Source organism: Mchenga conophoros, linkage group LG23 (genome assembly GCF_057382185.1).
Source record: "Mchenga conophoros isolate Kocher_MC1m ecotype Shallow Benthic linkage group LG23, M_conophoros_male_GT1.1, whole genome shotgun sequence".
Lineage (NCBI taxonomy): Eukaryota > Metazoa > Chordata > Actinopteri > Cichliformes > Cichlidae > Mchenga > Mchenga conophoros.
In genome coordinates this window covers 31,905,496-31,920,068 of record NC_140547.1, presented here as the reverse complement: position 1 = coordinate 31,920,068, position 14,573 = coordinate 31,905,496, and the positions used below count along the sequence as shown (strand labels likewise).

The window sequence follows — 14,573 nt, the reverse complement described above, 5'->3', positions numbered from 1 at the left end:
AGGGCCTGTGGGTGTGGCTGGCTTACAGAGTGAGAGAATTCCCCTGCCCCTCTCCTTCTCTCCTCCCATCACTTAACAATACAGAGGAGAAACCTGAAAGAGAATGGGACCAATGTCTGGACACAGGTGAGTGTAATAGTGTTATGAGTGCATATACAATGAATCATTCCTGTGTCTTTGAATGTGACTGCGGGTAGAGATGCAGCCTTTTAAAAGCACTAATCCTTCTTACTCAAGAAACAGAGTAGCCTAAGCTTATTTGGTGCTCAGCATTACTGCCTGAACGACATGGCTGAAGACAGACAGGCTGAGCGGATCATGTACTGTGTATTTATTCACACAAATTTGTTGTGCATGTAGGATAAGTTTCTACCGAGTTTTTAACTGTTGGTTATTCGGTGAAGGCTAATAGTGGAATAAATTGTTCCTTTAGATAGTTTAAATTTAACGAGATAACTAGGCTAACTGCTTAAAATGCAAATAAAAAATAGCGTTCTAATTGTTACTGATAATTCAGGTGTCCGGTGTGTATATCGGTATCCCTTTGTTCGGGTGTAGTAAAGGACTACAGGTTTAGTTTGGCTGTTCAGTGTACCAGCGTCTGTGCGCGCGCTTCAGCGGCCTGTGACACGCGCGTGTTGATGAGCGGAGACATGCAGCTGTTTTGTAGCACGCTCCGCTGAGCAGCTCTTTTTCAAACACACATCGGGGCGTTGGCTTTTAATCGAGCTATTTGAGAGACTGCGTCTAAGCAATGGCAGAGAACAACACAAGGTCAAAGGTGAGGACAGAGCGTAATGGAATCCCATGAAGGAGGTGAGGTGTCCTCACATGTACCCAGATAGGCAACCTTCAGTTCATGGCGGAGGTTGAGACGTGGGAAAACGGAATCACGGCAGTAACCGCAATTTAGATTTCAGGCTCTCTCCTTTTTATTTATTTTTCGTCATATTTCACTTAAGGGGTTCGTATGTGGGCCAATAGAGCGCTTTATCATTGCTTTCATGTTTCCTGTTTCTTTACCTTGTAATTCTAAGAATGGCGGGGGGGGGGGAACGCAAACACACAAACGTTTTTTTCAGTTCTTCACCTTTGAATGAGAAATTTCAGTCTTACAAGTTCATGTGACTGGATGTATAAATACTACAAAGTAAATGTGACAATAGAGTAATTCCATATGAGGTCAGTTGAATCTGAGAAAGTGTTCCACCTGACATCCTCAGAAACAGCTGGGGTTTCAACTTTAGTATACATAATGGAGCCATGTAAATGTGATACTATGGAAAAATGTCCAATCTACAGGCCCTTTAAGTCCATAGTAGTGGGTTACAGGAAATAACCACATGACAGTCTAAATACTATACAACCAGGAAATGAACACTGTCACAATAGAGACAGTGTTAATTTTTCATGGACTGACTCATAAACGTAGGTCACCATACAAGATAAACTTATTTCCCAGTATGTCGCTGGCAGTCAGTAAACTGAATAACAAACAGTAAAGACCCTTTATTGATAAGTCATAAATTCATAAAATGCAAGAATAATTTAAAGATGATAATTAGCTGTTGCCAAATAGTGAAGTATGGTGGCCATTTGGTTTCTGTTAGTTTGTGGGAGGTCATGTTTTAATCATATTTAGGAATGTAAATGGCTTACAGGTCATTTGTCTGACACTGGGAACAACTTCAGATCTTGTGCGTCCCCGTGACTTCCTCTGAGGTTCACAGAGATGAGCGAGGAGGTGGGTCCACTGCAAAGAGACCATTTGCTGTGCGTGGTTCTGCCAGGTGGGCTGGAGAAGAGTGTCACAGTGCATGGAAGGTGGGTCATATCACAGTTTAAAAAAATAAATAACTGCTGCAACAGCAATGATTTTCACAAAGTGCAAAACATGTTAAGATAATCCTTAAATTCTCATCTTCACAGTAAACCACTGATGGACTTTATAGTGACTTTCTGTGCAAGTAACCATCTGAATCCTTCAGACTATACTGTTGATATTCTATCTCCCAACAAGAGCAACATAAGTTTCAAACCAAACTCTACTATTGGCTCGGTAGAAGCTGAGAAGATTGTGCTGAAGCCCAAAGGGATGGAGGAAAAGCTCAAGGGGCCATACGTGCCTGAGGTAAAAAAGGAGGGGGAAAGTTGTAAAGTAAACCGTTGCTTCATCGCGCTTCATCACAATGAGTATATGTTAACGGTTGTTTCTCATTGCAGGCAACAATACGTCTGTTGATCAACTACAATAAATCCCATAAGACTGTGGTGCGAGTCGATCCCAAACTGCCGCTGCAGATGCTGCTGCCGTTGGTGTGTGACAAGTGTGAGTTTAAAGTAGAAACAACCATATTACTGAAAGACTCTCAGTCCAAAGAGCTGCTGGACCTGACTAAGAGCTTAAATGACCACGGACTCAGGGAAGTGTTTGCCAAAGACACAGGGGGTAAAGACCTCACTGACCATCATCAGCCCAAGACAGCAGAAACAGGTATGAAGGATGTGAAAGCTGCTAGTCAGCAGTCCTGTGATCTTATGTCCCTCTAAATATTTAAAAGACCTGTGATGTTTTTTACCACGATTTAATTCAGGTAATGTCACACTGGCTTGTGTATTTTATTTTGTTGGGAAAACCTCATTTCTATTGTCCCCCTGTTGGGTAATAATGTTAAAGCTGTACAGCATAAACACAGCAGGTACACATCAGAAACTTTTGTTTATGTTAACATAAATAGTTAAAGGCTTAAAGTTGGGGGAAATTAGATGTCAATTACTTTGAGTATGGTATCACTGTTTGTTCTGCCTTAAGTACACAGCAAAATCTCCAGTGTTAAATTAACACTAGAGAGTGTCTATATGGGTCCACTCCTCTGAGTGTTAAATTAACACCTTTGACAGTGTTATATGTTTAAAAGTAACCTAGTCAGTTTTGAAGATTAACAAAGACTAACACTGAGCAGTGCTGATTTTCTAACACTGGAATATTTCTAACATTTTGAGTTATTTTCCAGTGTTAGAAAATCAGCACTGCTCAGTGTTAGCCATTGTTAATCTTCAAAACTGACTAGGTTACTTTTAAACATATAACACTGTCAAAGGTGTTAATTTAACACTCAACAGTGTTGTATTTAACACTCAGAGGTGTGGACCCATATAGACACTCTCTAGTGTTAATTTAACACTGGAGATTAACACTGCTGCTTTCTGTGGATTTTTTTCCCATGAGTGTATGGGAAATGCTTAGAAGCAAAAAACATGAAGCAGACGGAAACTGTTTGATGACAGAAGCCAGATTCAGCAAACAGTCTAAACAGGACGAGTCCATTCCAGGTTTCACTCCTGTGAAGCACAAACCTCTAAGTCTGCAGTAAACAAAGTCTAAACAAAATGGAACAATTAAAAACTGGAAAAACATGGCTTTGGCCTTTTCTGTTGAGGGCTGCAGATGGTGGCTCATAACTGGGTGTCAGCAGCACAAATCCCTGGAGCCAAGCCGCTTGTGTCAACAGTCCAAGGTTGCTGTTTGGGAAATGCAACATGGCACAAAGCAAGAGCCATCAAACTGGTTTTATGAACATGATCACTTGATATGAATTCAGTAGTTAAGCTTCATGACCACGTGCACCTGACTGTCTCAGAGATATGACGTGCAGTCATCAGCAACAAGCAAGTTTGTCTAACATCATGTGGCATCCATGATGGCAAGAGCTGAGCCTGTTTGGAACCAAAAGAGTTGGCCTGACCCTGCAGTAATGTGGTGTTCCTAATAAAGTATTTAGTGAGTAATTCAGTACCATCAATTTGCACTGTAACCTTTGGAAGAAGAAGCCAAATGCAACATGTTGTATATGTTATGGGATCCATAGATAAGTTGTTTATTTCTTAAAAAAACATCTTCCCATGATGCCATGTCTCACAAAACCTTGCTGTCTTAGTAGTCGTAGTCACATATCTTTTATTCCTGCAATACACCTGCTCCTGTGTAAATATTAACCTAATTCATCTGTTTTGGCAACTTTGTTTTCTGTCTGTAACAACTGTCACACCAGCAGAAGTCATCTCACTTCCACTGCAAGGTAACCAACCCAAACAATTTCATATAGTGGCTCGCCATTCAGGGTTTATACTGTATATCACTTACCAATCAGATCCTTTTCATTCCCTAGACCTGCCAAAAAAGGAGAAGAAATGGAAGGAAAAGAAAGGATTCTTCAGCTTATTTAGAAGAAGGAAGAAGAAACACGAAATGGTATATTGTCAGTCTGTGAGGACAACGATGTTTGCTTTATTCTTTATTGATCAACTTTTACTGATGACCAGCATTTACATTTCACGTGTAGCAGGGCGCAGTAAGTGCTCCTGCTTCTCCAGGACCCAGGAAACAAGCGGTACTCCGTATGAATTCGGAGAGCATTTCATCTTCCAACACCTTGCCTATAGAAAAGCCCAAGAAGAGGCAAGCCCCCCCGCCACCAGTTGCTGTTTCTCAGAGTGTCAGTAACTTCAGCACCTGCAATTTAGGAGGAGCACAGGTTAGTTGGTGGCAGGGATGAAAATGGAACACGACCAGAACATCCTGAAAAATCTTTTTGTAAAAATGAGAACACTGGTCAAACTGTGAAAGAATAAAGGAACCACTATATAAATGGAAATACTTGGGACATATGCCAATGATACCATTGTGTCTCTGTAGAGCTCTGAAGGATCTACCTTAAGAAGTACCAAGAGGAGGGCCCCACCACCTCCCTGTGCAAACACACTCCAGGAGCTGCTGACAGATACTCAAGGTAAAATCATGAATGCAAAATGGTGGCGCTGTGAAAAAAAAAAAAAAAAAAGATTCCAGGCATTAATTGAGATAATGGAGCCAGTCTTTCACTTTAAACTGACAAATTATTGTCAGTCTCATTGCTTCATCTCTTATAGGGCAAGCTGTTTATGTTGCTACCTAGTGGTGACTGTCTGCAAGTAAACAAGTAAACTATCCCTGTAAAATTGCCCTTTTGCAGTATTTCAGTAAAAGGTCATTTTTACTGAAATGCTGTCAAATTGGAAATCAAATGTGTTTAAACAGAGATGAATCCTCAAAACCTCAGAGGGGTTCAAGAAAGAAATGAAATTAAGATGAAAATTATCAAAGAAAATGCCTTCAAATGGGAGATTTGGCAGTTAAATCTGACAAAAAAAACATAGCATTTATCGGTCCATACAGTTGAACCCTGTGTGAAATGACCCAGGGCCTTGTTCATAAGACATATTGGCTCCAGTCTGTCCTCAGCTTCAAGCTTTCATTCCCCTGTATTACTGTCTGAAATGTGTCTCCTGCCTGGGTCCAGGTTCTCTGTGGACATGCTTTCTTTTTAATGATCTGCTACAGATTTGGCTCTTCATTTTTAGTTAAAAACTGCTAATAATAACTAAGTGAGAATAAGTAAATTGATCACTTTTTTAAAAAAGCTTTCTTTCGGTGATCTAAATAACAGTGTAATTGTGAACAGCAGCCTCATTGTCTTGGTTCACTCCTTCGTTTTCTTTAAACCACAACACATGCCACACTGCTGAGCTAGTGTCAATGTGATGCTGAAAAAACAACTCCCAGCCAAAGGTAGATGGACATTAAACACACTCCTGATCTCCTACGCTTGCGTAAACATGATCCCCTACAATCTGATCTTTAACATAACAGGATTTTTGCATCCGTGGCAGAACATTTAACGCTCTTCAGTATGAGGTGGTTCTAAACATCTTGGATGTTAGTTAGGAAGCTATTAGACTGAAGCTTTGTCTCCTCCCTGCTTACAGACTCTGTGCCATCCCAAGGAGGTAATTGAGGGCTGCTGCTGCTGCTGGTGCTGCTGCTGCCACCACCCCTGTCACTTTTTGCTCTCCTCCTTCCATCACCCTATTGCTCCTCTCCATCTTCTTCCTGCGTTGGCCTCTTCTTCCTCCTTCCCGTCTTAGTGGCTTTTGTAGATCTTTTTGGTGGCTTATATGGACACACAGTGCCCTCTATAACATTTGAGACAAAGACACAAATGTTGGTTTTATAAAAAGAATTAGACATTTTCAGAGGTTAATGTTAGCTAATGGGAGAATCTAACATAAATTGAGATATAAAGACCTTCACTGCAACCACCTTCAGTTGCTGCCGTATTGAGTTTGATATTTAATCATGGAAAGGAATGCTGTTTTGGGTTCAGATCAGGTGACTGACTTGGCCATTGAAAGATTTGCCTTTACTTTTAGGAACTCTTGGGTTGCTTTGGGTTATTGTTGTTGCGTACTTTAGTTTTCCTTTGAACTAGTCAGTGCATTTATTCTTTTTAACACCAGAATATTGATTTAGCCACTTGTAGAGTTTCTGCTTTTTCTCTGATAGGTTTATTTAGATTTTTTTTTTTTTTATCCTAATGACAGTCTTCCTCACATCTCATATTTAAAATGAGATTAAAATTACAGTGAAAATCTATAAATTACACATTCAAAACTTAAGCTTCAGCTTCAGATGTTATGTTTACCTCATTTGTCATATCTACACCTTACAATCCACTGTGATGGTGCACAGCACAAAGGAAAAACAACAAATTGTGTTTTTTGTCCCAAAGATTATGGCGGGCACTGTATTCACGCCTTCTACATTTATAAGCTGTCCATTTGTGCTGTTCAGCTGTCTGCTTAGACTACTGATCCATATTTCTCTGATAATTCTGTACTTTGCTTTTTCTAATTTGTGTGTGATTTCCTATTAATGGGTTAGACTAGAGTTAGTTATTGTGCCTTTTAAATGATAAAGAAGCCACCAAGAAGAGCATTTGGTTAAAATGAATTATTAATTCTGTTGATTCCAAAGTGACTTTTTAAAATCTTGCATGTTTAGTTCTTTCTTTGCTAAATAATATAGTTATGTGTTTTAAAGTATAATGTTCGAGTCCTTGAAGTTTATTCTTCTGCTTACTCATTTAGACAATACATCTTAAGATAAATGTAACAGTTTTATGTGCACACTTTTCTAGATTATTTTATTATTAAAATGATTGATAATCATATCAATATTTTAATGTATATTTCTGTATACTATGTAAGCCTACATCTTAATGATATACCGTTGCCTCAGAAATAATTTAAATCCTCTTTACTTTTTGCACACAAATTAATAATGTAGCATTCTTTCCCCATCAATCTACATTGAAAAAGCCTAAATGCAAAACTGAAGAACTCAAGAATTGAAATCTTTACTCTATGAGATTATTTAGATCTTTAATTCGGTCTCCTCTTAGGTAAGTTTCTACAAGACTTTGACGAGGTTATTCAAATCAAGGATGGAAAGCATCCTTGAAGCTCCATCTTTAGGTTCTTCTAAGGATGTTCAGACAACGCTTGGAGTTTACCAAAGGCCTTCTTGTTTGGTTTGCTCAGTCCTTGCTTTATCTGCTTCCAGATAAAGACCATTATTCTCCTGAACTGATACCAACTGTTGAGTGCCACAATATTAACCATTTATAGTCAATTTCTTCATTTAAAGTTATTCCTATGTGTGTACAAAAAAGTAAGGGTTTTTAATCATTTAGAAGTATCTGCACACAGATTTTTGGGTCCAAGACCTTTTAAAAATGAATAATTAAGATGAAAACTGTTGCTAAGTCTTTCCTGTTTCTTTAGAAACTGTCAAGTCCCTGAACACTCCGGAGGAACTAAAAGAAAGTGATGAGTCAGAGTGTGTAAACAGATCACCATCTTCACTGGCACGCCCTTTACAGCCAAAGTCAGGATCATCCTCCTTACAGCAATCACTGGCTCATCTCCACGAAGTGGCTGATCCCTATCTGCCTATGTTACGAGGCAAAGACTTCTCCAGCGCCCGCTGCAACCTTGCCAAAGTCCTGATGTCTTCTGTTTCTAGAGAAACACTGGTCAGACGTTTGAAGAACTCTGCCACTTTCCCCAAATTTCAAAATGGCTCCTCCTTTACCCCCATGACCCCAAGGTGTCCAAATAGTGAAGTTTTCTGCACAGATGTTGAATCCGCTTTCAAATCTAACCTTCCAACTGAGAGTGAATGGGAGTATCCAGCTGAGAAGAGGGGGATGACCACATTTAAAGTTATCCCTCTGAAGAAAACACAAGATCTTACCGGAGATCTTCCAGACCAGTGCTGTATATCACCTAAAGATACCCCAGAGAGCAAAACGTCTCATGAGGTTGGGAATAATCAAGTAGATACTGATGAGAAACGATATTCACCAGACACATCGGGGAGTGAAGACCCTGCACCCGGTCCGGATACCTCCTCTCAGCAGATTCAGCTTCCTGACAACCTGGCTTCTCCTCCACTTTTGCATGATTTAACTGATCAGAACTTACCCAGTCCACCTCTGTTGGAGGCTAGGGACACCTCTGAAAAGGAGAGGGAAGAGGTGGGCTATGAGGTCTCATCAGAGGTGATTTCAGGGTGCAGTTATGGAGAGGTTCATACTGAAGATCACATCCACTCAGAACCTCAGAAGGAATTTGTCGATAATTCCAGCGCAGACACGTGCGTCGATGAGACGAAAGCTGAGGAGGAAGTGGTGCAAGAAGAAGAGGAGAAGGAGGAGGGCAGTTTCCCTCCACCTCCTCCACCTGTCTTTTTCAATGAAGACATAGCGATAATGGAGAATGAAAGAGAGGATACTACATCCCCCTCTTTGCTGTCCTCCCAAATATCAAGCCCTACAGTTGCCCTGAATGGGCAAATTAATGTATTCAGGGAGACCCTTCAAGACGAGCCTACTTCACCTAGGCCTGAACAGAACAGTCTGGAAAAGAAGAGTGCAGCCCCTTCCAGATTTGCTCAGGCAGTAGCAATAGCTGTCCAGAGATCTCAATGCAGTAAAGGTCCTCAACTTTCCAGTGGTGCACATGGTTTGCTTCCATCACCACCTCGGTCCACATATCAGTATGGTGAGTTCTGTACTCGACTGGTAGTTTAGTTAAGTCTCTTTACTGTGATGACTTACTTTAGAACTCACTAATAATTATATTCACATGTCTGACTGTCTTCCACTGCCTGTCTGCTTGCTAGAGGCCCTGTGACTTAGAAACATTTCTCTTATTCTTCTACAGGTGCCTGACCTGCTTCCTCTCAGATGTTTGAATGAAAGTCCTGGTTCACAGTTGGGCCTGACTGTGGACACCAGACTGAATAATTTCTAAGAACATCATCAGTTTTTATTCTTTTCTTTTTAAGGTTTGTGCTCACTGTCAAATGTCTGATTTTTGTTACAAAATGATTTATATACATGTTGAGCATAAACATTTTCTGTTATGAAGAAGGCCAAATTCATAGGACATGAGGGAAAATGTCCTGTGTGGGGTTTATTTTTTAATTTTTTATTTTTTAAACCATTTTCATTCAGCATGTGCCAACACAAACACAACTCTATGCGAGAGCTTCTTTTTTTTGTGTCTTTAATTGCAATTATAGGCTTATTTTCTGCATGTTTGAAATTTATTTTCTCTTTCAGAATGCCTGTTTGTATGCTTCCAGATATCAATAATACTGTAAAAAAGAGCTGTCTCATATTCTGGTCTGGATTTTAGTCACCAGGTGGCAGAAGAGCTTAGCTTTTAAAATGCACGAGCCTGACACCATCTCTTTTTGAGATTTTTTTTTTCTTTTTTTTTATAAAATCGCTGCTTACAAAGACAAAATAGACAAAAAGCATTTTATATATTTAACTGAAATTATATGGAACATTATTCTAATACTCAGTTGGGGTTTTTTGTTTTGTTTTGTTTTGTTTTTTTTAGTGTCAGAGTTATTTTCCCGTAGGCTATTGCTGTTCAAAAATCCATACCCATTCAGGGACATGCCGTGAGTAAGAAATACATGTAATATTTATTAGAGATGAGATAATTTCTTGCATTTCCAGGAAAAAGAAAAGGGGAAAAAAAAGAATATCTTTAGTGTAAGCCTGGGTTTTATGCCAAGCTTTTCAGCACCTTCCTGAATAAACTCAGTCCACTTTGCTCACATGCACACACAGTTATGTCTTTAATGGACCCATACCTTGGGGCAATACTGCATAGCTATACTTGGGTGCCAAAAGAATCTGCACTACTATATGTATTGATCCAGCCCTGGCCTTAAAGGAACAGCAAGGAGCTATGCAAGACCTAGCCAGAACCGCCTGTGGCTAAAGCTTCTTGTTTGCCAGGCCTGGACTGAGTGGGCTCACTTGAAGACTTTCTTTCTCTTCGTCTCTCTCTCTCTCTGTGTCTCCCTCTCTTTATCTCTCTTTCTCTAACATTCCTTGCTCCACCTGAGAAGCGAGAGAGAGAGAGAGAGGAGCATGGGTTGCTGGTGGATGATGGGAGGTGACCATTGACCCTGTCGTGTTTCCGCGGCGCTCCTCCCAGAGGAGATGCCTGGCCCTCAAGGGCACAGCCATGTCACGCTGCCGTTGTCATGGAGAATGCCATTACCGCCCCTAAGGGAAAGAGCCATGTCTAACGTTTACCAAAAAAAAAGAAGTCTGCAGGAAAAGAAACACACATGCTGGAGAGAAGCTCTTTCTCCTGCCCAAAGCAATGATATCCAATGTAAGTGACAACTCTGGCATTATCCTTTTCCAAGCAGGGAAAGGTTGAATTTCAACCAGAGCACTAATATTCGTCATTATTCAGACACAACGAAGCTGGATTTATAACGTGGTATAACAAAAATACTACATGTCATTTCTGATCAAGCATACAACCGTGATGTTATTAGCACAGGTGAACGACAGAGAGGAAACAGACGCAAAGAGGTTTTACTGATTATTGTCTCTGGAGACGAGGTGAGTGAAATCCTGGAGGACACTTCAGTCACATGAGCACACACAGGTTCAAACACATTAATGAGGGGCCTTTGGGATGAATGCAAGATCACTCTCTGGATCGGTTTAGTTAAACACACCTGAACAAACAAGGAAAAGTGAGTGCATGTACAGAACACTGATGGACAACAAAGGAACCTACACGGCAAGACTCCACCGTACAACCTCAAAATCAAAGGAAAATCTCTCTCTTAATCACTCACACAACACACAAAATTCATAATTAAAAAATGAAAAAAGTCTTTGATGTTTGATTTCAGTGATCATGTTGATGTCAATATGAAAGCCACTAAACTGCTTACAGTTGTACTGCAGCTCTTTCCACCAAGATCTTCCTGAATTATAAAAAAAATATATTTAAATTATAAAAAAAGTTATAAAAAATACTGGAAAAATTATGCAACGACGAAAAATAAATGATTTTTTTTTTTTAATAAAGAGAAAATGGGCAGTTAGAGTAGGTTCATAAAAATCCAAAATGTATCATGTATGATCAGGATTTTGAAAGCTATTCTGCACCAGCAGCATCACATCTAGTGGGGACTAAAACTAGTTTTAATAACAGAAGAGAATTTCAATTATCAGACAGAAATCTGTTAATTTTCCTGGCATTTCTCACCACTTTTTTTTTTTAAAGAAAAAATGCCTCTGATGCCAGAAAAAAAAGATCCAATAAACAAAACAGGTTTTAAAAACTAAGAAATAACACAAAAAGCTCCAGGATTCACAAAGACGGGCTCTGACATGGGTTTTAATTAGTGGCATGATATCCTCTGGTCACCTGGACTGGCTTATGTGGCTGTCGTGTGATTGTTGGGGGTTCTTTTTCATGGTCTTTGCCTTACAATATAAAATGGCTTGAGGCAACTGATGAGGTGAATTGGTGCTTTATAAATCAAGTTGATTTCAGTTATTCAAAAAAAAAAAAGTGTTCAGTTTCGTAAAGCACGCATGTCCCCTGATTGGAGCATCTTTAAATACACTTACATTTGCATTAAATCCTGTAAGTTGATGAATTCTGCTTTAGTTGAAGATGTATTGTACGCCCTGAATGCATTTAGCACTCCACTGAGAAAAATTTAAATTCTGCCATTTTTATACAACACAAAATAAGTGTAAACATCTGACTTGGCCCACATACTGCGCTGTGAGTACAACTAAAAAACTCCAGCTGGAATCAATAACATAATAGCTGGCCCACACAAATCGAGGTAATGCTATTTATCATTTATTTATTCCTTCATCTCTTCATTCATCTCTATTTAGTTCTCCATCTGATGTATCTGCCTCGTGGTTTAAAGATGCCCACGAGCTGGTAAAAGTCGGAATCTGATTATAAAACAGTGAGCAGGCCCGAGGCTTGCTTTGCTGGATCCGCTGCGTCTGGATGTGTGTAAGGGGTGCACATGTGCATTGTAGACTACTAATATATGTGTGTTTACATGGCACCTCCATGCTTTGGTAGAAATAATCAATAGATGAATCACCCAAAGCAGTGGAGCTCTCCCCAGGCAGTGTGGTGCAGCTTAATGCTATTCTTTCCATTCACCTTGGGAACGGCATCCATCAGGCCTCCCCCCAAAGTGAGGTACACTTGCCTAAAACATCACCAGTGCTTGAGGGGCTGCTTGGAAAATGATGCAGGGAGAGCGCAGTTGACCTCTCACCTCCTCCATGTTTTCGCTCGCTTCCCTCCTCTTTGGCGGAGCGGCAAATCACAGAGTTCCTGCCTCATTGGCATTGTCAGGCGCTTACAGTAGTGTTTCTCTGTATTGTGCTGGTGGTTAACTGGTTCAAATGTTATGGAAATGATATTTACCTCTTCTTTGATCCTGTAAACTCCAAACAGGCAGGCTGTCCCCCCCCCCTCCCCCCCGTTTGAGGGAAGAAGGACTTACAGTAAAAGCAACGCTATAAATACAAACGAGAGGGAGAAAAATAGACGTCTGAAACGGAGCTCGGCGGTATTAAAATCAATCAAATATCTGAAATTTTCTACTTGAGCTGATGCCTTTTTAAAATCACGATCCACTGTTGCTTGTAGGACACAGCAACAATTTTTGACACAAACCACAAAGTCAAACCAATTTGATTAATGATGCTTGACAGCTCTCTATAAAACAAACTAGAAGCAAAAGCAGAAGCAGCATTTGACGGCTCAACATACAGTGGTCGGCCCCTATTGCTTTGTGATAGATAGTAGACAAGCTCCATCTCGCCGTCATTTTTCTTCATTCACCTCTTATCGCTGAGACCTGAGAGAGGGAGAAAAAATGCAGCTTTCTTCTGTGATGAATAGTCCACATGTCTGATTCAGCGCGGTGACAAACTGACACAATCACAGCCGATAATATGTCACCGGTGGCTGTTTCTTTGATCAAAACACAAGCCCCTTGGCCCCTGATTCTACTTAGTGAAACAAATGCAAAAACAATGCATTTCCTCCTCCTGATGATCACCAGTGTAGTGCATCCTTCATTCTAATCAGTCTAATAATCACACCTCTTAGCCGTGAGCTCACTGAGAATGTGCTGTGAGGCTTGTAATGCCCATGCAGTGCTTATTCAAAACCAAAAGGGGGCACAGTAATCCCTGATTCAGATTAGTACCATTAAGATGGATCCGAGGAACGCGCTGACTTTGATGGTTGTATTGAGACGTAAACCCAGGAGAGTCACAGATGATTGGTGAAGTTGATGGATATCTGATTTTCACTTTGACAGAATAAAACAACTCAAACTGCTGGAAACTATCTCCATTATGAATCTCATTATTATTATTATTATTATTTTTACCTAACTTTGTAGAACTCTGCTCATTTTATTTTTAATAAGTAGAAATCATGACCTAAAAAGTGTTTCATTTTAACATGCATCTCAGTGAAATAGCTCGTGTATGGAGGAACCCTGCCATATTTTTGAGGAAAGGGATATTACATTTTTTTAAGTACTCTGAACCTACCGATACACTTCTGAGAAGTAAAAGCAGATTCTGTATAACATATTTTACAGCAGAGTATTGAGACTATTATGTGAGGAAATTGATTTTTATAGTTGTGCCTTCGGCAGACTTATTACACCCACATGTAGGATTTAGTATTATGTCCTCTACATCACCATGCGATCTGGAAAAAAATGAGGTCTTTACAGTCAAGTTTGAGGCTAACATCGAAACTTAAATTCAAAAGAAGCTCATGTAATTAATATGAGTGAAACTTTACCTGTTAACATCCATCAGATCAATGGCGATCCACTGAGGAATCGAAAAAGAGGAAAGGTTTGGTAAACTTCCTGTTTTAACAGAATTTCCCCAGTTTGGAACACCCAGAGCTTTTAATAAATAAATTGGATCTCCCAGTTTCTGATCTTTTGCTGATTTACAGTAGCATGTGGTTAAAAAAAAAACCAACCCCAATTCAGGTGGGTGGCCAGTGATCTGGTAGATGTTTAGATTATAAGGAACAAGTTAATACATAATCACATGTTCCCAGCAATGCTTGTCCATCCATGCATGCATAGAGACTATCTTAGCAACAGCCTGTATTAGGTAACCTACAGTAACTTTAAAGGAGTCTGACAAGGTTGCACAGTTAACATTATTCCACTAGTTGACAACTGCAGACTAGAGCCTAAAGCTTCTTAAATGACCGGGTGATCAGGGTTGCTTTGCTCCATGTCTGTCTTTCAAGTTATTAGCTCAGTTTACTGATGGATC

General features: G+C 39.9%; 1 protein-coding gene across 10 annotated transcripts; it reads left to right on the top strand.

Moving 5' to 3' along the window:
* LOC146547630 (uncharacterized) lies at nt 1–11,144 on the top strand. 10 transcript variants are annotated; one of them, XM_085265658.1, is made up of 11 exons: nt 1–126; nt 1,662–1,824; nt 1,930–2,131; nt 2,224–2,494; nt 4,056–4,079; nt 4,170–4,252; nt 4,347–4,535; nt 4,697–4,790; nt 5,806–5,826; nt 7,663–8,943; nt 9,106–11,144. In XM_085265658.1, exons 2-11 carry the CDS (start codon nt 1,733–1,735, stop codon nt 9,111–9,113), a joined length of 2,265 nt encoding a protein of 754 aa, XP_085121784.1. In that variant the 5' UTR covers nt 1–126; nt 1,662–1,732; the 3' UTR covers nt 9,114–11,144. The 10 variants fall into 10 exon arrangements, with proteins under 10 accessions (XP_085121784.1, XP_085121782.1, XP_085121783.1 ...); XM_085265656.1 differs by having other exon boundaries at nt 4,344–4,535; XM_085265657.1 differs by having other exon boundaries at nt 4,053–4,079.
* The last annotated feature ends 3,429 nt before the right edge of the window (nt 11,145–14,573 follow it).